Here is a 23006-nt window from a genome sequence, read left to right on the forward strand (position 1 = left end):
GTGTCCGTGCATCTCCACGCTCACGGGGCAGGGGTGGGGGTGGGGAGAAAGCCGGGGCACCCCGGGGAGATGCATCCCAGGGCCCTCCCACCTGCATCCGGGCATTCCCCTTCCGGAGGTGGGAGCATTCCTTTCTCTCAGGCCCCAGGTGCCAGTGGCTTTAGCTGTGCCCGGCCCCCTTCCAGGCTGTCTCCTCCGGCCGGTCCTCCCATCCTCACACCCTCCGCTTCCTGGTCTCTGCCCCCGATGTGCTCGCTGCCAGCCACCTACCTGTCCTACGACCCGGCTCTGAGACGCCACCATCGCCCTCGCTTCGGAACTGCTGCCTGTTACCCGCCCCCAGCCCACACTGGAGCTGGCCCTCGCCTCCCAGGGCTTGTGCTCTCAGGGGCAGGACAGCCTCCCAAACGAGCACTGGGCACGCGAAGGGCTCTGAGCTGAAGGCGAGCGAGACCCGCAGGCGCACAGCTCCCACCCCCTCGGAGCCGTACAGGAAGGGCCTCGCCGCAGAGGGAGTCACCACAACAACTTCCCGCCTCCCTGTGGCTCAGGGACGCGCAAGGGCGGCTGTGCTGGGGGTCCGCTCCCCACGGCGAGCAGTGAGGGGGGCTCTCAGGCCTTTTCAGGGAAAAGCACTTCCTACCCGGGATGGCGGCGCCCGTTCTCACACCAGATGCACGTGAGTGTGCAGCTTGTCCTAACGTGTGGCATGTAGACACACATGTAGATGCACATCCGTGTACTTCTTATCTTGAAAGAGTTCAGATTTCTAGAATAAATAGTTCAGTCACGCAATGAACACACGAACGCCTGTTTGCCACATTTGAGTCTCTCCCACCCTTTTAAAAATATTTATTTAAATATATGTATTTATTTATTGCTGACGGAATTCCAGATGTTCCCCCATTTCCCCCCTCACCCCCTCCTCCCAGGCCTCCCCACTCTGATTCTCCTTTTCTCTCTCTCCCTCTCGCCTCCCCTCCCCCAGGCGCGCGGGTGCGTGGGCACACACACATGCAAACGCACACACGCCCATGCACACCCACCCACACACATGTGAACACACACACACACACACCTATGCACACACACAGCATGCACACACACACATACATTTGAAGGTACTTGTGTACATCCCTGCACTTCAGTCTACATACTTCCGGATGTTTCTCCTAAGAACTAGGGCATTTCCCACGCGGCCCCAATACTGCGAACGCATCCCCTAAACCCAGCGTGCTGACATTATCTCATCCGCAGCCCCCTTCCTGTTTCCCTGGGGTCTTCCTACTCGCCTTCATTGCTGGTCTTGTGCCTTTGTTTTTTAATATGTATTTATTGATTTCAGAGAGAAAGGGAGAGAGAGATAGAAACATCAATGATGAGAATCATTGATCGGCTACCTCCTGCACGCCCCCTACTGGGGATCGAGTCCGCAACCCGGGCCTGTGCCCTTGACTGGAATCAAACCCGGGACCCTTCAGTCCGCAGGCCGACGCTCTACCCACTGAGCACACCGACTGGGGATGGTCTTGCTCCTTTGCAGACAACCAGGACCCGGCCCAGGATTACCCGCTGCATGTAATTGTCATGTTCCTCCAGCCCCCTCATCCCGGGCAGTCTCACGGATGCACTCTCTCTCTTCCGTGTTGCTGACATTACGAGGCAGCCGGCCAGTTGTCCCATAGCATGTTCCAGGCCGATGCTTTCAGTTACATGTTTTGACAAGGACGCCGTGTTACACAGGCAAGGTGGTGTCCCTTCCCGGCAGGGCAAGGCGTCAGTTCTGCATGACGTTTGGTACAAAGTCATTGCCATCACGGCCACAGGAGAGGCTGGTTTTCTGGAATGAAATGCAGTGAGAGCTGGGGAATCTGCCCGGATCACCTTTGGTGCCTGATGGATTTAGTGTGGGATCAACAGCCCTCCCCTCCCCCCACGTGTGACCCCGCCCCGCCCCTGGGCCCCCGCCCCCGCCTGTGGCCACGCCCTGGCAGCTGCTGCAGACCTTTCCCACCCAGGTCCGCGTGACCCAGCTCCCGCGGGTGGCCCGCCCTGACCCTGTTTGCACAGGAGCTAAAACCGGTTTGCTGTTCCCTGTTTAAGTACTGACAGCTGCACTGCAAACTACCTGGAGAGCTTTTCCATTGAAGGAGGAAACAAATAGAACTTCTACCACCTCCTTCCTCTTCCCTGCGCTGGGCATGGCCGACCTCTCTCCCTCACGTCTTCTTATTGCTTGTGCGCCAGTGTCTTTATTTACTCTGAGATCTGAAAGCTCCAGGGAGAGAAAAAGCTACCAAAACATTGGCGACGCGGCTGGTCGCTCTGGGAGATGACGAGCCTGGCCGGTTCAGAACCTCCCAAAGAATCGTCCCGGGTCGGACCTGAGCAATGTCCCGGGTGGTCCCGGGAGCTGCTGCTGAGTCATTGTCACCTGCTTAACACGCAGCGTCCACGCTCCATGCGAGAGTGTGAGAGCACACGCTCGGAATTTCCCAAACTCCCAAGAAAACCCCCACACGGAGTGAAGTGCAGAAAATCATGGAAACATAAAACAAAAATATCTGCTGACAACAAGCCCCGTTATCACCAGTCTTTGTTTCCTAAAAAGGGGAAGGATCCAAACGACGAGGCCTTTTAAGCAACACACATGTCTCCGGTCCCCGAGCCGTTCTGAGCTGGCGGTTGCTAGGAGACAAGATTGTTACGGGAAGTGTAATGCCCAACACATGCTTTCACAGGTGGGCCTGGCGCCCCGTCCTGTCTGACCACGTCCACACCATGGTGGTCGCTCACTCTGCACGACACCGAAGCGCGCGCCCTTTGCGGTTGCCCAAAGGAGGGCGTGTCAGTGACACACACCCGGTCCGGGGCCTGGCGCCCGGCACCGCCTGGCCCATCTGCGGTCAGATGGCCTGGGCGGGTTTCCCGCAGCTGCTTGTCCTCCCCTCGAGGTCACTGCCAGCACGACTTCCACATGGCGCCCCTGTACTTGGAGTCAATTTCAGGTATCAATTGTTTGGTGTGTTTTTTATTGCCAAGTGGGGTTTCATTGCGTGGATGCAGCCTGGCTCATCTCGTCCCCATCGGAGCGACCTGGTCCGTTTCCACGCGCTGGTGCCTTCTGGGTGGGTCATTCCGTGGGCATTCCCAGGCCGGTGTTGAGGCACAGGCTCCCGGCGCGGCCGGGGAAATGCTGAGGATTGCGGCCGCCCTGTCCGCCTGCGTCTGGCTTCACGGAGAAGCTGCCAGGGCACCTGAGCCTCTCTCTGGAGGCCACGTCGGCCATTTGCTTTTGCTGCTTCGTGCACGGCTCACCTTGCCTGGGGTGACCGGAGCCTTTGGTTTTTTCCTGGTTGGCTTGTAAGAATGTTGATATGGAATAGACACCCACCTCTGTCATCTGTGTCACCCGTACTGGGACCAGCTGCGTCACTTGTCTCATCTTGGTCGACCAGCCAGTTCACCGAGGGAGAGAGCAGCTCCGTGTCCATCAACTCACGCAGCAGCCTCACTAGTCTGAGACGTCAGCCGGCCTGTGGGGGGCCGGGAGTGAAGCCCGGTGTTTTTAAAATATATAAATCTTACTGATTTCAGAGAGGAAGGGAGAGGGAGAGAGAGAGAAACATCAATGATGAGAGTGCACCATTGATGGGCTGCCTCCTGCACGCCCCCTACTGGGGATGGAGCCTGCAACCCGGGCCTGTGCCCTGACCGGGACTCGAACCCTGACCTCCTGGCTCATAGGTCGCCGCTCAACCCCTGCGCCCCGTGGGCCGGGCATGAAGCCCGGTGTTGCCGGGCGTGACCCCGTCGGTCGGTGGGAGGACGTGGTGGCTCTGCACCTGCTGAGGCCCGGCCACTGAGCGGCTCAGAGGTCGCCCAGGTCACGGGGAGGGGGCTCCTCGCACGCCCGGTCCCCGTGCCCCTCGCACACTCAGCCGGCCTCCGTCCTTAGGAACGGGGTCCTGAGGCCGGTTTCCTTCTCTTTCAGAAACCACGCCCTCCGCACAGCCTCACGCCCCTGTCGTGGGCAGGGTGACCCATCACAGCATCGAGCTGCACTGGGACCCGGCGAGGACGGCGAAGCGGCAGGGGCCTCAGGGGCAGTGGACCCAGTTCTCCATCGAGGAGGAGGACCCCCGGACGCACACCTACGGGGCTATTTACATGTGGGTGCTCGCCGCGCCTGCCGCCTCCTGGCTCCCCCCTCGGCCGCAGGGCCTGCGGCCTCTGAGGTGACCCGGGCGGAGGTTAAGGAGAGGGGGGGGTCGGCAGCAGCATCTGCACTCGTGCTTCTAGGCATTATGGTTCTTGCGAAATGGCAGTGACCCTGAAGGCACACCTCCGGAGCCCCGGGGGGCTTCCTGGGCTTGGAGCAACTCGACTGGTGTATTTACACCCCAACGTGTAGAGCCAGGATCGAAGGAGGGCTGGTGGCATTAGCGGGGTGCCCACCAGGCGGGTCTGTCCGCAGATGGCGGCTGGTCCCCCACGGTAAGGATTTCGATGGGGAAAGAGAGAGACACCATCTCTTCTCCCCAGGACCCTCGTGCGGGTCTCATGTACATCCTCGCTGCTGGGCAGCCAGGGGGCCGGGGGGACGGGGACGCCCGCCCTGGAGGGACCAGCCCGACCTGCGTCTGTGTCCTTGCGTCTCCCCTGACTGTCCGGGGGGCGCACCTGGGTGCTGCCCTGGTGCCACGGGGCGGCGTCGGGGCCTCAGAGCCCAGCGCCCAGAGCCCTTGGGAAGCGCTGGCTGGCTTTCCCTGGTGGACCCGGCGGCACAGGCCCGGCCACTAGGTGGCAGCACGAGACTGCGGATCTGCTGGGGGGGGGGGAGGGCGCGGTGTCCTTCAGACCAGCCCTGCCCGCTTTGCAAAGCGCTGGCTGGACACTCGGCCTTGGGACGGTGGGTTCAAGGGCCTCTTCTCGACTTGCTGGTTTCCGTTCAGGTCCTGACCCCGTGTGCCGTCCTGGACGGGCCTCTCCTCGCACAGCCAGCGGTCGAGCTCGAGCTCCCTGGGCGCTCCCTCCGCAACTCCCGCTGGGCCTCCCCCTCGGCCCTGCCATCTCCCCCTGTGGCTGCAGGCTCCCTGCTCGGGCTGCTCCTGGCTGTACCCCCAGGGCCGCACCTGCCCAGCACGCTGGCGGGTTGACTGAGGTGGCCTTGTCCCTGTCTCCTTGCCTTTTATCCCTTTATCCTGCCTTGCTACCTGAATTTCCTTTTCTTTTTAAAATATGTTTATTGATGTCAGAGAGGAAGGGACAGGGAGAGAGATAGAAACATCCATGATGAGAGAGAATCATGGATCGGCTGCCTCCTGCACGCCCCACACTGGGGATCCAGGGCACATGCCCTGATTGGGATTCAACCATGACCTCCCGGTTCATAGGCCGACACTCAACCAACCACTGAGCCACACTGGCCGGGCCTACATTTTCCTTTCCATCTTCCTGTTGCCGGATTGTCTGCAATGGGTCTCCAAGGCTGAAGGACAAAGGGGCAGCTCCTTAGGCCGACACCCGGCGCCCTTCGCAGTTCCCCACAACCTGCCCCTCATTCTGGGAGCGACCTCCTGCCCGTGGCCGCGCCTCAGCTTTCCACACGTGTGCTCAGCTGCTCCCCGTGTTTGGACAAATTCATCGTCCCCCCTCCCCCATCCTCTGCTCTGCCAAAGTCACATCTACCCCCACTGTGTACCTCTGACTCCCGTGATTCCGCTGCCCACCGCCTGCACTCCGTCATTCCCTCCCAGTGTGTGAGCCGACCCCCCGGTGCTGGACACTGTCTGGACGCTGGGGCGCAGCACCGGACAGACACACTCCCCCCAGGACCAGCTTGGAGAGCACAATACGCTGGTGGACTGGCTGGTCTTGTGTTTCCAACGTGAACTTGGCTAAGGGAGGACAGATGTCACGGGTGAACGTGATCGTTTCTGCAGCGTCTGACATTGCGTGTGGCGCCGTGTCTGCCCTGGGCTGGCGCTGTGGCCTAGCGGCACCTGCTGGGAGGCGTGGGGGCCACGGGGGCTTGTCCCTGGCGCCCCAGGTCCTGCAGGCCAGTGCGGGAGGTGGCCAGCGGCCAGGGCCAGACCTGCCGGAACAGGCAGCATTCAGACTGCCGCGCCCCTCCCGCCGGCGCCCCCCTGTGACGGTCGGGGATCACGTACTCAGTGACCGGTGCCGTGTCTCCTCGTCCAGGGGCTACGCCACCAGGCACGTCGTGGAGGGGCTGCAGCCGCGGACCCTGTACCGCTTCCGCCTGAAGGTCACCAGCCCCGCGGGGGAGTCTGCGCACAGCCCGGCGGTCTCCGTGTCCACGGCCAGTGAGTATCGGCCCGGCCCCTCCGCCCAAGGCCCGGGCAGGCGGAGCACGTGCCTTCTGCTCGGCCCACCAGCAGCAGAGACGGTTCCATTTTTTTCTTTTTCTTTTTTAAGAAGACATTTTATTGATGTTCTAGAGAGGAAAGGAGAAGGATAGAGAGAAACACCGATGAGAGAGAAACATCACTGATTAGCTGCCTCCTGCAGGCCCCCCACAGGGGACAGAACCCGCCACCCGGGCATGTGCCCGGCCGGGAGTGGAACCGGTGGCCTCTGGGTTCCTGGCTGTGCGCTCCCAGCATCTCTGGGGACATCTGACAGCGTAACCAGCCAGAGCTGGCTCTGTGCCAGCGCCGCCCTGGGCACATTGGGCACGAAAGGGCGGGGTCCCCTTTCCCAGGGAACCCGGAGCCGTGGCTGAGCGGCTCTGCCCGGGGGGGTGGGGGGGGAAGGGGGGCTGTGAGTCTGGAAGGGAGAGCAGCGCTGCTTCCACCCCCAGAACAGGGAGGGAGGCCTCCCACGCGCCCTCCCGGGGCAGACAGGGTGCGAGTGCTCCCCGATGGGCGTGTCAGACAGCGCAGGGAAGTGGGCGCCCAGTGCCACTCCTGCCCTGGAATGTGGTGAAGGTCAGACTGTCAAACGTTCTCGCCCGCTCACTGGGAACAGGCGAGTCTTGTTTTCATTATTTTTGGTTTCACAAAGGAAACAATTCTCTCGTGATAAAAGTCATTTTAAAATGTTATTCAATGTAGCAATTGGTGTGCGTGCATGCGTGTGGCGTGTGCATGTGTGTGGCGTGTGCGTGCGTGTGTGCTTCCTCCCTGTGGCTCTGAAACGTGCCCTTTAGCCCGGTGCGGGGACGGGTCTGTGTGGGCTAGAGGGACCAGGTTCCGCGTGGTCCGGAATCGGCTGCACAGGCTTCGGGTGATGTTGGCCCAGCAGCCGGAGCTTCCTTGCCGCGGGCGTAGTGGCGGGATGGTCCCTGGGGTCGCGGCACAGTGACGCCCCCCCCCGCAGGCCCTCCTGGGAGGTGGGCCAGGCCCCTCCCTCCTGGCTGCCGCTCCCTTAGCTGTTGTTTAGAAGCCCGAAGCCCACCCTCTAAAGGAGACGGCTCCTGCTAAATGGGAATAACATGTGCACATTATACAAAACCCGGAAACGCTCCCGTGGGCTGGTCATTTGCATTCGGTTTGAAAGTGCTTTAATGAATCAAAAAGCACGGACCGTGTTTGAATACAGGACGCACAGCCTTTTCCCAGGTACAGCACAGGAGGCGCTGAAACGAGGCGTGCGATTTTAATCAGCTGGGCCCTTCAAAGGAAGGAGAAACAGCTGCTGCTTGTTCAGCGGCGAATCCCTCTCCCGTGCGCTCAGCACTTACTCCCGCTTCTCATGGAGCCGGAGCGCCCACCAGGCCAGGCGTCCCCGCGCACTGACCCCGGTGATGACCTCTGCAGCTCAGCGACCCCCTCACAGGAGCGAGGGAGGGCCTCCCGAGGACCACCTGCCCCCCCACCCCCACCGCCCCACGTGGCCCAGCAGCGAGGGGAGCCCTGGGGACCCCCTCCCACACTGTAATTGCAGCCTCGGGGCGAACATTAGAAAAAGGCAAAGCCTGCCTTTCTTACGTCCCGTGGCTCGTACTGACGGCCATTCCGGGCCAGGCCCACAGGCCTGGAGGGAGGGCTGGGCGCGGAGGGAGGAGCGTGTGGCTGGCCCTGAATGGCCTCTCGCCTGGCGTGGGAAGACCTGCTCTGCTCTGCACGCAGGAGCCTTTCTCTCCCGTGTCCCCGTCAAGTGCCTGTGAAGCCGAGCCCACCTGCCCGGGTGCAGGCCTCGGGCTCCCCGTGGCTGGGCCTCCCGTGGCCGTGAGGGTAAGGCCCACGGGGAGGAAGCGCCGTCCCTCCCGCCCGGGGGGCATTGGGGCTGCTCTGTGCTGGGGCTCCGCCAGCGGAACGGCGAACCGTGGCCACTGCCCTCCTCCGGGAGGTGCCGCTTTGCCCCGGGATAAACGACGAGGGCGCCGACCAGCTCTCCAGGGGCTGGGGCCGGTGCTCGCGTGTGAACCACACCTGCTTCAGGGCGCCCTGCCCGCCCGTCCTCCCGCTCGGCACCAGCCCGACTTGTTTCCTGGGCCAAAGCCTTGCGCGCTCAGGGCGGGGTGCGCCCACCGGTGACCCCGGGAGCGGCTGCCGGGCAGGGGGCGGGCTCCGGGAGCTGCGTGCGCCTTCACAGGCCTCGCCACCGCAACCGCAGGAAACCAGCCCGTCTGGCGCTCTTCGGGCTGCAGGCGCCTCTCCCTCACGCTCCGTGGGCGCCGTGGGTTCACTTCCTTGAGATGCTGTGTTCAAAACCTAGTGCGACCGGCAGCAGGGCTCAGGGGTTGAGCGCCGACCTATGAACCTGGCAGTCACGGTTCATTCCTGGTCAGGGCACAGGCCCGGGTTGCAGGCTTGACCCCCAGTGGGGGGCGTGCAGGAGGCAGCTGGTCCACGATTCTTAAATCAAAAACAAAATGTTTTTTTAAACTTAGCAGAGCGGATGCATCCAGGGAACTGGCCGCTACTTCAGCGCATTAAACACCCGGGGAGGCCCTGGCCGGAGGGGGGCCAGGGACAGCCGCCCAGCCTCCCGCGCTCAGGGGTGTGGCTGAAGGAGCTGAAAAGCTCCGTGCGAGTCCCAGTCAGAGCCTGGTGAATAGGGCTGCAGCCGGGAGGCCATTTTCTACAACTTAGTAGAAAGGGGATGAACTTCCTGTGTTCTTCTCCACGATTCTATGCAAATTACTTGTTTGTGAATATTTACGAGACTCAGGAGCTGGGCTGTTTGGGGAGATGAGACCGTCCCCCGCTGCCACCCCTCCTCCTTTCCGGGAGGTGAGGGGGGGGGAGGCCTTTGTGGGTCACTCTGGTCCACGGAAGCAGCGTGGGTCTCACAACTGAGCATTTTGAGTCGTTCCTGGGGCCCAGGTTTCTGACCTTGGCGCCGTGGGCCTGGGTGGCTCCTGGTTGTGGGGCGTCCTGTGCACTGTAGGGCATTCAGGGACATCTGGCCTTGACCTGCTAGATGCCAGCAGCACCAGCCCTTAAGCTGTGACAACCAACAGTCATCAGCCTTGACCAAGTGTCTCCGGGGCAAAGCCCTGCCCCTTCCCATGGCCCCCAGCGGAACGCCCGGCTGGGCATGGCCTCCCTGGGGCGCTGGGCACTGCCCTCGGACAGTTCTCAATGCTTTTATGTGAAGCTTTTGCTCTGAACATGTGTGTGGGATGATGGGCAGGAGGTAGGACGTGGCTGAAATGTCTTTAGGGTTTGCCCTGGCAGACAGAATTGTTATTCCAAAACATTTTTAACTGGGCTTAAATTATTTCTTTTCCAAAAAGGAGAAAGGGTACCAGCTAAAGGCCACTCCGACAGCGACCCTTCATCCCTCTGCCTCCCTGCTCCCCAGTTTGCCGTAAGCCAGGAGACTGTGGCCCCTATGCTGGGGACTGGCATCCTTCCTCCGCGGGGAGCAGGGACAGGGCATCTTACTTCCCGTCTGGCGGTCAGGGCCAGCCGCCCTCGGAGGCCGGAGGGCGAGAGGGCAGGTGGGGTGGGCTGAGCCCCAGGGGCAGGCTGGGGGCGGGCTGGGGCGGTGCTGGGGGAGGACAGCGGGGTGGGTGCCGGCCTTTCCGCTGAGGGTTGAGAGTACCCGCAGGCTGAGAGTGGGCACCACAGGGTCAGGGGCAAGGGAGAGAAACGCGTTTCTCTCAAGCTCTCTGGACCCCGGGTCAAAGCCTGGCCTGTGAGTTCCCTAAGAAACACTTGCTGAACGAATGGGCGAGACTCCGTGCCTGTGGGTCAGGCAGGTGTTCGCAGAGTGGGAGGGCTGGGCGCCGGGAGAGGGGGCTGGGCGTGAGAACAGGGGCCGCTGCTGGTCCGGGACCGTCCCCTCAACCACAGCCGCGTGCTGGGCGCTTAGACGCGCGGGCGCTGAGCTGAGCTTCACCGTTCACTTCATGAAGCTTCCTCATGGTTGTCGGGAGCTGGAGTCCTGGAACATGAAGCAGATGAAGCCGTGAAGTCAGAGCCTTGAACGGTGGCTTCCTTCGCTCGTCCCTTTATTCTCTCACCCTGCGCCCGCCCTCTATCCCCTCTCTCTCTGGGGAGTTCCTGTCCCCCCCCTCCCATCCCGCCCCCTGTCCCTAAGGCCCCCCGCCTCCTGCCCACTTCCCTGTCCTGTGCGGCCCTCAGGCTCTGGCTTCCTGCTCCGCCCGCCCGTTGGTGGGCTCGCTCCCCTAACTTGGCTTTGTCACCCCATCCTGCTTCTCTGGGCTGAGCCACTGCCCCCCCCCCCCACCTGCCCCCCAGCTCCGGGGAGACAGGCCCATGCGGACATTTTCTCCCGGGAGAACTGAAGCTGTTACAGCAGCGGCCTTCTTTGTTGGTTGTGAAGATGTTCAGAGACGCCCAGCGCGTGTGACAGTGGGAGCGCCTCCCTGCACATCAGGCACCTGCTCAGCCTCACAGAACCCGAGAGGCCATTTCCAATGTGACTGACCAGCCGCGAAGCCATACTTCCCTCGCTTGGGAATGTCCCAGGCCTTTAGGACAATCTGAAGGTTCTTCTCTCCCTCTCTTTTTAAAAAAGTATTTTAATTGATTTTTTTAGAGAGAGAGGAAGGGAGAGGGAGAGGGAGAGAAACATCCATGATGAGAGAGAATCATGGATGGGCTGCCTCCGGCACGCCCCCCACTGGGGATGGAGCCCACAACCCGGGCCTGGTTCCTAGGTCCATGCTCAACCCGGGAGCCACGCCGGCCAGACTAAATGTTCTTACCGCGTGGAAACAAGGTCCGTGTCAGTAAACGACAGCACTGAGTGGGAAACGTGAGGCTCGCTTCCTGGAATAGCAGGCCCCTCCTTGCAGGCGGACAGGGACTGCCCCCGGGCGGGCGGAGGGGGGAGGGAGGCTGTGACGGGGCTTCCGTGGTGACGGTGACGGTGACGGTGACGGTGAGGGTGACGGTGAGGGTGACGGTGACGGTGACGGTGACGGTGACGCTCCGTCTGCTTCCTCAGGAGAGCCCCTGAGCAGCGAGCACCTCCATCGGGCGGTCAACGTGAACGACGAGGAGTTGCTGCTGAGAATCCTCCGAGGAGGGTGAGGACGCCGCCGTTCCTTCTTGCTTCTCTTTTACTACGTGTCTGGCGCCCACGCGGCGCAGAGAGACGCACGACGCAGCTGTATCTTATTTTCGGAGCGTCCCCCCGCCTCTGACCCGGGCTCCGACCTGGGTCTCAGGTGACCGATGTGAGCTCAGCGTCGTTAATAAAGACGAAGGTCGCGCCCCGTGTCAGTGTTCCGTTTGGTAATTATTTAATGAGAACCGAGAAAGGCAGTGACGGGTCTCGGAAGTCCTTTCTTCCCAGCAGTCCTGCCGTAGCCTCTAGGCCAGTTTCAGCCCCAAAGCCCCACCTGGCGCCGGATGAGCCGGCTGTTTCTAACGCAAAGGGCGCCAGCTCCCGGGGAGAGGGCGCTGCGGGGCGGCCGGTGGGGGTGACGCTGCCTCTTGAGTGAGACGCGGACAGTTATCTGGGACCTTTTTCTTTCCTTTTTTTTGGTGCTGTGGTAGCTGTGATTGTGCTCCCACTTCCTTTAAAAAAGATGCTATCGAGTTTATGGGAGTGACATTGATGAATAAAGTACATAGGCTTCAGGTGGACAGCCTACCACAGACCACCTGCATGTGGTACTGCGTGTTCACCACCCAGAGTCAAGCCCCTCCGTCACCATCTGCCCCTGTACCCTCCGCCCCTCCCCCGCCCCCTCTCCTCTGGTCGTCAGCCTGCTGTTGTCTGTGTCGGGGAGGTTTCTTCTTTGCTGAACCCCTTCGCCTTTCCTCCCGGCCCCCCGCCCCCCGGCAGCCGGCAGCCTGTTCTCTTATCCGCGAGTCTGTTCCCACTCGGTCTGGCCTATTTTGTTCATTAGATTCCACATGTAAGTGACATCCTAGGGGCTTGTCCTTGTCTGCCGGCTTAGTTCACTGAGCAATGTTCTCCAGGTCCCTCCATGCTGCTGCGAAAGGTAAGCGTTCCTCCTCTACCCGGCCAGGAGGAAGGATTCTTCTGGAACTAGTGGCTCTGTCCTCTGGGAAGAGAAGGTTCCCACAAAAGTCCAAGCGCTAAGCTGGTGTGAAGGGGCCCACTTTCTTCCCCCGCAGCAGCCCTGCCTGCGGGTGGGCGCCATGGGAACCAGGGCAAAGCAGGGCGCCCCCAGTGGGGTTCCCGTCCCCGGAGCTGCGAGTCCCGGGTGAGACCCCCTGTCATTTGAGGGGCTGTGTTCTCCATAGTCTCATCAGCTCAGGGGATGTTTCGAGTTGAAGGGAGCGCCTGCTTGATGTGGAATTACAGTGGTTTTCTCTCCTTTCCTGTGCATTTGAATGCACTCAGCAGGGGCAGCCTAAGGCAACAAAAGCCAGTGGCCCGGAAGCAACTGGGATTCTCAGTGAATGAACCGCTTCAGCCGCCTGGGCCAGAGGGACGTCAGCTGCAGGTCTGCAGGCGGCCGTGGGGGGCGTGCTGACCTCTCCTCTCTGTTTCTAGCACTGTGAAGGTGGACGTTCCCAACAGGCTGGGCTTCACCGCGCTGATGGTGGCTGCACAGAAAGGCTACACCAGGTGGGTGGACCTCTCCCACCTGCAGTGATGGGCGGGCCTCCTCTCCCACCTGCAGTGATGGGCGGTCCTCCTCTCCTACCTGCAGTGATGGGCGGGCCTCCTCTCCCACCTGCAGTGATGGGCGGGCCTCCTCTCCTACCTGTAATGATGGGCGGGCCTCCTCTCCTACCTGCTGTGATGGGCGGGCCTCCTCTCCTACCTGCTGTGATGGGCGGGCCTCCTCTCCTACCTGTAATGATGGGCGGGCCTCCTCTCCCACCTGCAGTGATGGGCGGGCCTCCTCTCCTACCTGCAGTGATGGGCGGGGCCTCCTCTCCTACCTGCTGTGATGGGTGGAGTCTTCTCCAAAGGCTGCAGCCAGGCTGGGGCAGGAAGGATGAGGGTGGGGAGGAACCCCACTTTCTTCTCTTTCCAAACTGCACCCAACACTCACTGGGCTCTTGAAGTTACACAGCAGCCAGAGGGACTGCAGGTGCGTAAGCACACGGTGAGGGAGAGAGGTCGCCATTGAGCCACACTTCCCATATCCTGGAAAACTGGTCGTTGGAGTTTAAATTTCTTTTTTTAAAAAAGGGAGGAAGGATATTAATTCTGGAAAACATACTTCCCCGGGGGGCTGCTGAGACCTGATTCTCAGTGACCCACGCCATCCTCTCTGTTCCACACGGAGAGACGTAAATACCAACAGCTTGTTTTTCAATCATATTTATATTTTAACGATGACCCAGTTTTTCAAAATAGAACTTCGTTCTCATGAAGTGCTGCCACTGTAACAGATATTTAACTGGTTATTGAAGTGACAGCGAACTCTAGTTTGATGGTTCCGACGACAAGGCAGAGTTTGCTTTCAATGAATAATTCCTGGAAAGGGTACCCCCCTTTTTTGGGGGGTGTGGGGAGAGGTAGTGTTCTGGTTTCTGGTTTAGTGATGCGGGTCTCCGAGGCCAGCCTGCCTCTGAGCTGGGAGGGAGGCGCTGTGGGTGGTGTCTTGCATCTCCTGGTGCGTTCTGACCGGACGCCTGGATGCGGGTCCCTGCCCGTCCCGGCTGCTTATACGGTCGTGTTTGCACGTGTTTCCTTTAGGCTCGTGAAAATCCTCATTTCTTACGGCACCGACGTGAACCTGAGGAACGGCAGTGGCAAGGACAGGCGAGTGCGGGGAGGACAGGCGAGTGCGGGGAGGACCGGCGAGTGCGGGGAGGACAGGCGAGCGCGGGGAGGACAGGAGAGCGCGGGGAGGACAGGTGAGGGCGAGGAGGACAGGAGAGCGCGGGGAGGACAGGCGAGGGCGGGGAGGACAGAGGAGCGCGGGGAGGACAGGCGAGCGCGGGGAGGACAGGAGAGCGCGGGGAGGACAGGTGAGGGCGGGGAGGACAGGAGAGCGCGGGGAGGACAGGCGAGGGCGGGGAGGACAGGAGAGCGCGGGGAGGACAGGCGAGCGCGGGGAGGACAGGCGAGCGCGGGGAGGACAGGCCAGCGCGGGGAGGACAGGCGAGGGCGGGGAGGACAGGAGAGCGCGGGGAGGACAGGCGAGGGCGGGGAGGACAGGCGAGCGCGGGGAGGACAGGAGAGCGCGGGGAGGACAGGCGAGGGCGGGGAGGACCGGCGAGGGCGGGGAGGACAGGCGAGGGCGGGGAGGACAGGCGAGGGCGGGGAGGACAGGCGAGGGCGGGGAGGACAGGAGAGCGCGGGGAGGACAGGAGAGCGCGGGGAGGACAGGCGAGGGCGGGGAGGACCGGCGAGGGCGGGGAGGACAGGAGAGCGCGGGGAGGACAGGCGAGGGCGGGGAGGACAGGAGAGCGCGGGGAGGACAGGAGAGGGCGGGGAGGACAGGTGAGGGCGGGGAGGACAGGCGAGGGCGGGGAGGACAGGCGAGGGCGGGGAGGACAGGCCAGCGCGGGGAGGACAGGCGAGGGCGGGGAGGACAGGAGAGCGCGGGGAGGACAGGCGAGGGCGGGGAGGACAGGCGAGCGCGGGGAGGACAGGAGAGCGCGGGGAGGACAGGCGAGGGCGGGGAGGACCGGCGAGGGCGGGGAGGACAGGCGAGGGCGGGGAGGACAGGCGAGGGCGGGGAGGACAGGCGAGGGCGGGGAGGACAGGAGAGCGCGGGGAGGACAGGCGAGGGCGGGGAGGACCGGCGAGGGCGGGGAGGACAGGAGAGCGCGGGGAGGACAGGCGAGGGCGGGGAGGACAGGAGAGCGCGGGGAGGACAGGAGAGGGCGGGGAGGACAGGAGAGGGCGGGGAGGACAGGCGAGGGCGGGGAGGACAGGCGAGGGCGGGGAGGACAGGCGAGGGCGGGGAGGACAGAGGAGTGCGGGGAGGACAGGGCGAGGGCGGGGAGGACAGAGGAGCGCGGGGAGGACAGGCGAGGGCGGGGAGGACAGGAGAGCGCGGGGAGGACAGAGGAGCGCGGGGAGGACAGGCGAGGGCGGGGAGGACAGAGGAGCGCGGGGAGGACAGGCGAGGGCGGGGAGGACAGGAGAGCGCGGGGAGGACAGAGGAGCGCGGGGAGGACAGGCGAGGCGGGGAGGACAGAGGAGCGCGGGGAGGACAGGCGAGGGCGGGGAGGACAGGCGAGGGCGGGGAGGACAGAGGAGTGCGGGGAGGACAGGCGAGGGCGGGGAGGACAGAGGAGCGCGGGGAGGACAGGCGAGGGCGGGGAGGACAGGAGAGCGCGGGGAGGACAGAGGAGCGCGGGGAGGACAGGTGAGGGCGGGGAGGACAGGTGAGCGCGGGGAGGACAGGGGAGCGCGGGGAGGACAGGTGAGGGCGGGGAGGACAGGTGAGGGCGGGGAGGACAGGTGAGGGCGGGGAGGACAGGTGAGGGCGGGGAGGACAGGTGAGCGCGGGGAGGACAGGGGAGCGCGGGGAGGACAGGTGAGGGCGGGGAGGACAGGAGAGCGCGGGGAGGACAGGTGAGGGCGGGGAGGACAGGTGAGGGCGGGGAGGACAGGTGAGGGCGGGGAGGACAGGTGAGCGCGGGGAGGACAGGTGAGCGCGGGGAGGACAGGTGAGGGCGGGGAGGACAGGTGAGGGCGGGGAGGACAGGTGAGGGCGGGGAGGACAGGTGAGCGCGGGGAGGACAGGTGAGGGCGGGGAGGACAGGAGAGCGCGGGGAGGACAGGTGAGGGCGGGGAGGACAGGAGAGCGCGGGGAGGACAGGAGAGCGCGGGGAGGACAGGTGAGGGCGGGGAGGACAGGAGAGCGCGGGGAGGACAGGTGAGGGCGGGGAGGACAGGCGAGGGCGGGGAGGACGCGCCCACGACTCCCGGGCACGTGTTCCTGGGCTTTGCCCGCGTCGATTGCTTGGACGCAGAGGCTGGAGCAGTTCCTTTAGCAGCAGGTGTAGTGAGCCCCACCCACAGGAGGGGCGCGGTGAGCCCCACCCACAGGAGGGGCGCGGTGAGCCCCACCCACAGGAGGGGGCGCGGTGAGCCCCACCCACAGGAGGGGCGCGGTGAGCCCCACCCACAGGAGGGGCGCGGTGAGCCCCACCCACAGGAGGGGGCGCGGTGAGGCACACCCACAGGAGGGGGCGCGGTGAGGCACACCCACAGGAGAGGGGGCGCGGTGAGGCACACCCACAGGAGGGGGCGCGGTGAGGCACACCCACAGGAGGGGGCGCGGTGAGGCACACCCACAGGAGAGGGGGCGCGGTGAGGCACACCCACAGGAGGGGGCGCGGTGAGGCACACCCACAGGAGGGGGCGCGGTGAGGCACACCCACAGGAGGGGGCGCGGTGAGGCACACCCACAGGAGGGGGGGCGCGGTGAGGCACACCCACAGGAGGGGGCGCGGTGAGGCACACCCACAGGAGGGGGCGCGGTGAGGCACACCCACAGGAGGGGGCGCGGTGAGGCACACCCACAGGAGGGGGCGCGGTGAGCCCCACCCACAGGAGGGGGCGCGGTGAGGCACACCCACAGGAGGGGGCGCGGTGAGGCACACCCACAGGAGGGGGCGCGGTGAGGCACACCCACAGGAGGGGGCGCGGTGAGGCACACCCACAGGAGGGGGCGCGGTGAGGCACACCCACAGGAGGGGGCGCGGTGAGGCACACCCACAGGAGGGGGGCGCGGTGAGGCACACCCACAGGAGGGGGGCGCGGTGAGGCACACCCACAGGAGGGGGCGCGGTGAGGCACACCCACAGGAGGGGGCGCGGTGAGCCCCACCCACAGGAGGGGGCGCGGTGAGGCACACCCACAGGAGGGGGCGCGGTGAGGCACACCCACAGGAGGGGGCGCGGTGAGGCACACCCACAGGAGGGGGCGCGGTGAGGCACACCCACAGGAGGGGGCGCGGTGAGGCACACCCACAGGAGGGGGCGCGGTGAGGCACACCCACAGGAGGGGGGCGCGGTGAGGCACACCCACAGGAGGGGGCGCGGTGAGCCCCACCCACAGGAGGGGGCGCGGTGAGGCACACCCACAGGAGGGGGCGCAGTGAGGCACACCCACAGGAGGGGGCGCGGTGAGGCACACCCACAGGAGGGGGCGCGGTGAGGCACACCCACAGGAGGGGGCGCGGTGAGCCCCACCCACAGGAGGGGCGCGGTGAGGCACACCCACAGGAGGGGGGCGCGGTGAGGCACACCCACAGGAGGGGGGCGCGGTGAGGCACACCCACAGGAGGGGGGCGCGGTGAGGCACACCCACAGGAGAGGGGGCGCGGTGAGGAGCCCCACTCACAGGAGAGGGGGCGCGGTGAGGCACACCCACAGGAGAGGGGGCGCGGTGAGGAGCCCCACTCACAGGAGAGGGGGCGCGGTGAGGCACACCCACAGGAGAGGGGGCGCGGTGAGGAGCCCCACTTACAGGAGGGGGCGCGGTGAGGCACACCCACAGGAGGGGGGTTATCGGGGAGGCGCACCCCACAGGAGAGGGGGGCTCGGGGAGGTGCACCCCACAGGAGAGAGGATGGTGGTGAGGCACACCCCACAGGAGACAGGGTGGTGGTGAGGAGCACCCCACAGGAGAGGGGGCAGCGCCCGTGGCTAATGCCTTCATCCCCCCGTTCCTGCACCCGGCAGGGAGCTGGGTGTCTGCCTGATGCTCCCACTGGCGTCAGGACCCCCTTCTCGGGTGGAAAGCAGGGAGGGGACCGTGGCCGAGCCTGTGGGCACGCTCAGCCTGCGCCCCCTCCCCGCTGCAGCCTGATGCTCGCCTGCTACGCGGGGCACCTGGACGTGGTGAAGTGCCTCCGCCGGCACGGCGCCTCCTGGAAGGCCCGCGACCTGGGCGGCTGCACGGCGCTGCACTGGGCGGCCGACGGCGGCCACTGCCACGTCATCAAGTGGATGCTGCAGGACGGCTGCGAGGTACGGGCCCCCGTTAGCTGTGGGGTACGGCCCCGATTAGCTGAAGGGTATGGCCCCCCATTAGCTGCAAGGTACGGGCCCCCGTTAGCTGCAAGGCACGGCCCCCCCCCCCCCGTTAGCTGCGGAGTACGGTCCCCCCTGTTAGCTACAGGGTACGGGCACCCATTAGCTGCGAGGTACGGGCCCCCGTTAGCTGCGAGGCACGGCCCCCCCCCCCGTTAGCTGCGGGGTACGGCCCCCCCTGTTAGCTGCAGGGTATGGGCACCCATTAGCTGAAGGGTATAGCCCCCCATTAGCTGCGGGGTACGGCCCCCCCTGTTAGCTGCGGGGTATGGGCACCCATTAGCTGAAGGGTATGGCCCCCCATCCCCGTTAGCTGGGAGGAACGGTCTCCCCGTTAGCTGTGAAATATGCCCCCCTCCCCCCCCCCCCCCCGCCGTTAACTGTGAGGTTCGGGCGGTTAGCTGGGGGTGTGCGGGCGGGGCTTGGGGCACCGCCCAGGGCCCAGGAGGTGCTGGCCTCACAGTGGGACTTGGAGATGCCCGAGGACCTCTGACCGACCAGCAAGAGGCTCCTGAAGGTCATGGTGGGGCTGACAGGAGAGCCAGGCTTCCGAGGGCTGTGCAGGCTCATCCGGGGGGAGGAAGGACCAGCCGAGGCCAGAGCGTGGCCGACCTGCCCCTGTCCCGACACCGGCGTCCTCTGTCCGTGCCCTCCCTCCTCCGCCTCCTTCGCCTCCTCCTTCAGGCTGCCACCCAGCACCGGCCCACACGCCTCAGGGCCTGCGATGGAGACCCTGAGACATGGAGCCGCTGGGACGCTCGCAGCTCCCTGGCTCCCGTGGCTCCCGTGCTCCCATGGCTCCCGTGGCTCCCGTGGCTCCCGTGCTCCCATGGCTCCCGTGGCTCCCAGAATTAGATGGTTTCATTCTCCTTTGCTTTAAAGAGGAGTCATTACAAAAATCCTCCGACGCCCGAGCCGGCTGCACCAAGACCAGGACACCAGCTCCCGGTGCCTTCGGGCTGGTGGGCACGCGGGTGGCCCGGGCTCGCGGGGTGGGAGGCACAGCTGTGCCTGAGCGATGGGAGCCGAGCTGGGCTGCTGAGGACGGAGCTGGGCAGCTCGTCATGGTTCCCGCTGACCGCGCTGAAAGCCCGAGTTCCAGACTTCAAAGAAGTGAAATGAAGTGCCAGGCGTGGAGGCAGGAGCCATGGGAGATGCGCCCTGATCTCACCCGCCTGCCGAGACGCGAGGCCGAGGAGTCCGCCTCCGGGAGCTGCTGGGAGGGCTGTGAGAGCCTGTCTCTGAGGCGTGGACGTGGGTGAAGATCCCCGTGGGGTCTCCCGGGGCGACTCAGCACTGCCGCAGGGACCCCAACACGCTTCTCCCCGCGTGTCAACGTGACTCACATGAGCACAGCCCCCTCAGCCTGACTGAGTGTAGGAAGATGGTATCTAAACGAGGGGAAATGGGGCAAATACTCATTCTCTTATAAGTTCCCGTGAACACGTTTAAGGACAAGGAACCAGCCTGAGCTGCCCTGTGGCCTCCCAGGTGGACACCATGGATGCTGGCTCGGGCTGGACCCCCCTCATGAGAGTGTCCGCCGTCTCGGGGAGCCAGAGGGTCGCCTCCCTGCTGATCGAAGCCGGCGCCGACGTGAACGTGAAGGACAAAGACGGGAAGACCCCCCTGATGGTGGGCCCCTCGCCAGGGCACGGCCTTCCTCGGTGTCAGGCCAGGGTTCCCCATGACCGGGTGGTTCTGGGCGTCAGCTGTGTCCCAGCCCTGGGCCTGAGTGTGTGTGGCTCCCCATCGGCCTGTTAACAAAGGCCTGACAATGTCACCATCGTATTTTGGTATCTTTTTCACAACTGTTTCTTTTTTTAAAAATAATTTTTATTGATTTCAGAGAGGAAGAGGGAGGGAGAGAGAGATAGAAACATCAGTGATGAGAGAGAATCATGGATCGGCTGCCTCCTGCACGCCCCTCACTGGGGACCGAGTCCGTAACCTGGGCCTGTGCCCTGACCAGGAATCGAACCGTGATCTGGTTCATGGGCCGATGCTCGGCCACGGAGCCACGCTGGCCGGACCACAACTCTTTCTTTAAGAATTGCTTTCCCCGGTCCCCAGGCCATTGTAGGATCCAAACAGATCTGTTAATACAGGGATGCCACCTCCGTGTGGAGAAAGGCAGGGTCCACGTCCGTGTCCTTCGCAGTCCTCACCGCAGTGACCGCACACACGCCCGCCCGCCCTGCACAGCTGCCACGGCCCCTGCCTCTGGGGGCGCCAGTGGCTTTCCCGGGTTCACCCACAGCTGGGACCCCCTCCCTGCGGGGAGCGAGGCGCCCGCTCACCCCAGCGTTTCTGTCTTCTGTCCCAGGTGGCCGTGCTGAACAATCATGAGGAGTTAGTCCAGTTGCTGCTGGACAAAGGGGCAGACGCAAATGTGAGAAACGAGGTAAATGGCGCGCGCTCAGGCCTTCCCCGGGGAGAGAGCGCGCGCTCAGCCTCACCCTGTCGTTTCCCTGCAGTTTGGCAAAGGCATCCTGGACATGGCCAGGGTGTTCGACCGGCAGGTGGGTGCCCTCCGCCGCCTCCCCTCCCCTCCCGCCCACCCCCACCCCCGCCCCGTAGCGCGTGCTTTGGAAACCACCACCCCAGTCACACCCCCTGTCCTTGTCCACCCAGAACATGGTCTCCCTGCTGGAGGAGAGGAGGAACCGGCAGGAGCCCAGGAGGTCGCTGTCCCTGCTGCCCGCCGGCAGGACGCCGAGTGTGGCTGTGGAGCTGGAGAAGGAGAGCCTGCGCCTCTGAGCCAGACGCTGGAGTATTTATTTAGTTGAAGATTCAGTGACTTTTGTAACATACGACCGTCCCCACTTTGAAATACACCTCTTACCTGAGCGCGACGGTGTCGTCCCTGGCGTCGCGGGGCGGGGGTCTGCTGGCACTTGTGCCTTTTCAAAAAAATTCCCTATTCATTTATGTATGTATTTATTTTTCTACTGTTAAATTTTTAAAAAAATATATTTTATTGATTTTTTTACAGAGAGGAAGGGAGAGGGATAGAGAGTTAGAAACATCCATGAGAGAGAAACATCGATCAGCTGCCTCCTGCACACCCCCCACTGGGTACGTGCCCAAAACCCAGGTACATGCCCTTGACAGGAATCGAACCTGGGACCCTTGAGTCCGCAGGCGGACGCACCATCCACTAAGCCAAACCGGCCAGGGCTATTGTTAAATTTTTTTTTATCTTAATACATTTTTAAATATAATTCTTTATTGTAAAAAATATATTTTTATTGATTTCAGAGAGGCAGGGAGAGGGAGAGAGGGATAGAAACACCAATGATGAGAGAGAATCATGGATCGGCTGCCTCCTGCACGCCCCACACCGGGGATCGAGCCTGCCACACGGGCCTGTGCCCTGACCGGGAATCGAACCCTGACCTTCTGGTTCATAGGTCGGTGCTCAACCACTGAGCCACGCCGGGTGCACTTGTGCCTTTTGGACTCAGACACGGAATATTCGTGGACCGGAGCTGCATAAACATGCCCGGGTCTCCCACATCCCCCCCGCACCCCGGCCCCACGCTGTCCAGGATCCTGCGGGGATTCTTCCCCTGGTGTGTTTTCAGTGAGGGCGTCCCCCCTCCCCCAGGGCCCCCAGGAGGTGGCGCCCAGCGGGTGTTCCTGCCTGGAGTGACGTCCCTCCACGTGCAAGGCCTCCTCAGCGGCTGGCCTCCCGCCAAGCACAAAACACGCCAAATACACGTTTCAAGACCCGATGCTGCCCCAGGGGGCGTCAGGTGGAGGGTTGGCCCTTGTCTAGCAGCTGTCTGAGCATGTGCTGGCCTATCAGCGGGGACAGGGGCACCGGCGGGCAGGCCGCCCATCCGCCTGTCCGCCCGTCCGCCCGTCCGCCCAGAGAAGGGTTACATGTAGCCTTGAGCAGAGATGCTGGTGGTGCTGGTCGTGCAGCGAGGGCTGCGACAGGGAGCTCAGGCACGGATGCGGGGGCTTCGCAGACACACGGTCGGCTGCCCCCCTGCCGCTCCCCCCATCAATGTCGACATTCAGGGGTTATCGCAGCATAACTCAGCCCCAGACGGCTGCCTGTCTGGCCCCGTTGGATGTGTGTGAACGCACTTCTCCACAAACGACACTGGCATCTCTCAAGTCCCGTGGTCTCCAGTCTTATCTTATTCAGATGCTTAGAAACCCAGGGCTGGAGACTGGTTTTACCAAACGTCTCTTCAGCGTCTCTGGTAACCATACTGGGGCACATTTTCCTACAATCTGATCAATTTGGTGACTTGGATTACTAGACTAAAAAGTGTTTTTATTGATGTTAGATGCCTTAGAGAGGAAGGAAGGGAGAGAGAGAGAGAGAAATATTGATGTGAGAGAGAAACACTGATTGGTTGCCTCCCACATGCACCCCGACCGGGGATCGAACCCACAACCTGGGTCTGTGCCCTGCCCGGGAATGGAGCCTGCCACCCTTTGGTGTGCGGGATGGCGCTCTGACGACAGAGCCACCTGGCCGGGTGTGGGTGACTAGGTTTTAGAGATTGAACCATCCTTGTACTGCTGAGGTCATCGCGCTGGGTTAGTGTGGCCTCTGGATCCTACCTGCTCACAGGCTGAGAGCATCTGCTGTTTATCTTTTTCCTTAACGAG

The 23006-nt window shown here is 63.4% G+C and overlaps 1 protein-coding gene across 1 annotated transcript; it reads left to right on the plus strand.

Annotated features, from left to right (window-relative positions):
- The first annotated feature begins 648 nt into the window (after nt 1-648).
- On the plus strand, nt 649-21224 carry FANK1 (fibronectin type III and ankyrin repeat domains 1). The gene is made up of 11 exons (XM_036337358.1): nt 649-679; nt 3995-4172; nt 6205-6329; nt 11392-11473; nt 12916-12990; nt 14074-14139; nt 18146-18311; nt 19866-20009; nt 20701-20778; nt 20852-20896; nt 21009-21224. The coding sequence occupies exons 1-11, from the start codon at nt 649-651 to the stop codon at nt 21132-21134; spliced, it is 1116 nt and encodes a 371-aa protein (XP_036193251.1). The 3' UTR covers nt 21135-21224.
- Nucleotides 21225-23006: the final 1782 nt, after the last annotated feature.

The sequence above is a fragment of the Myotis myotis genome, unplaced genomic scaffold (genome assembly GCF_014108235.1).
Source record: "Myotis myotis isolate mMyoMyo1 unplaced genomic scaffold, mMyoMyo1.p scaffold_m19_p_15, whole genome shotgun sequence".
Classification (NCBI taxonomy): domain Eukaryota; kingdom Metazoa; phylum Chordata; class Mammalia; order Chiroptera; family Vespertilionidae; genus Myotis; species Myotis myotis.

What these genes read in the sequence shown, in the direction of transcription:
- FANK1 (XM_036337358.1), top strand. Translation starts at nt 649, where the DNA reads ATGGCGGCGCCCGTTCTCACACCAGATGCAC. An exon ending in CGTTCTCACACCAGATGCAC is followed by an intron (nt 680 to 3,994) that starts GTGAGTGTGCAG and finishes CTTCTCTTTCAG; the next exon opens with AAACCACGCCCTCCGCACAG. An exon ending in ACCTACGGGGCTATTTACAT is followed by an intron (nt 4,173 to 6,204) that starts GTGGGTGCTCGC and finishes CTCCTCGTCCAG; the next exon opens with GGGCTACGCCACCAGGCACG.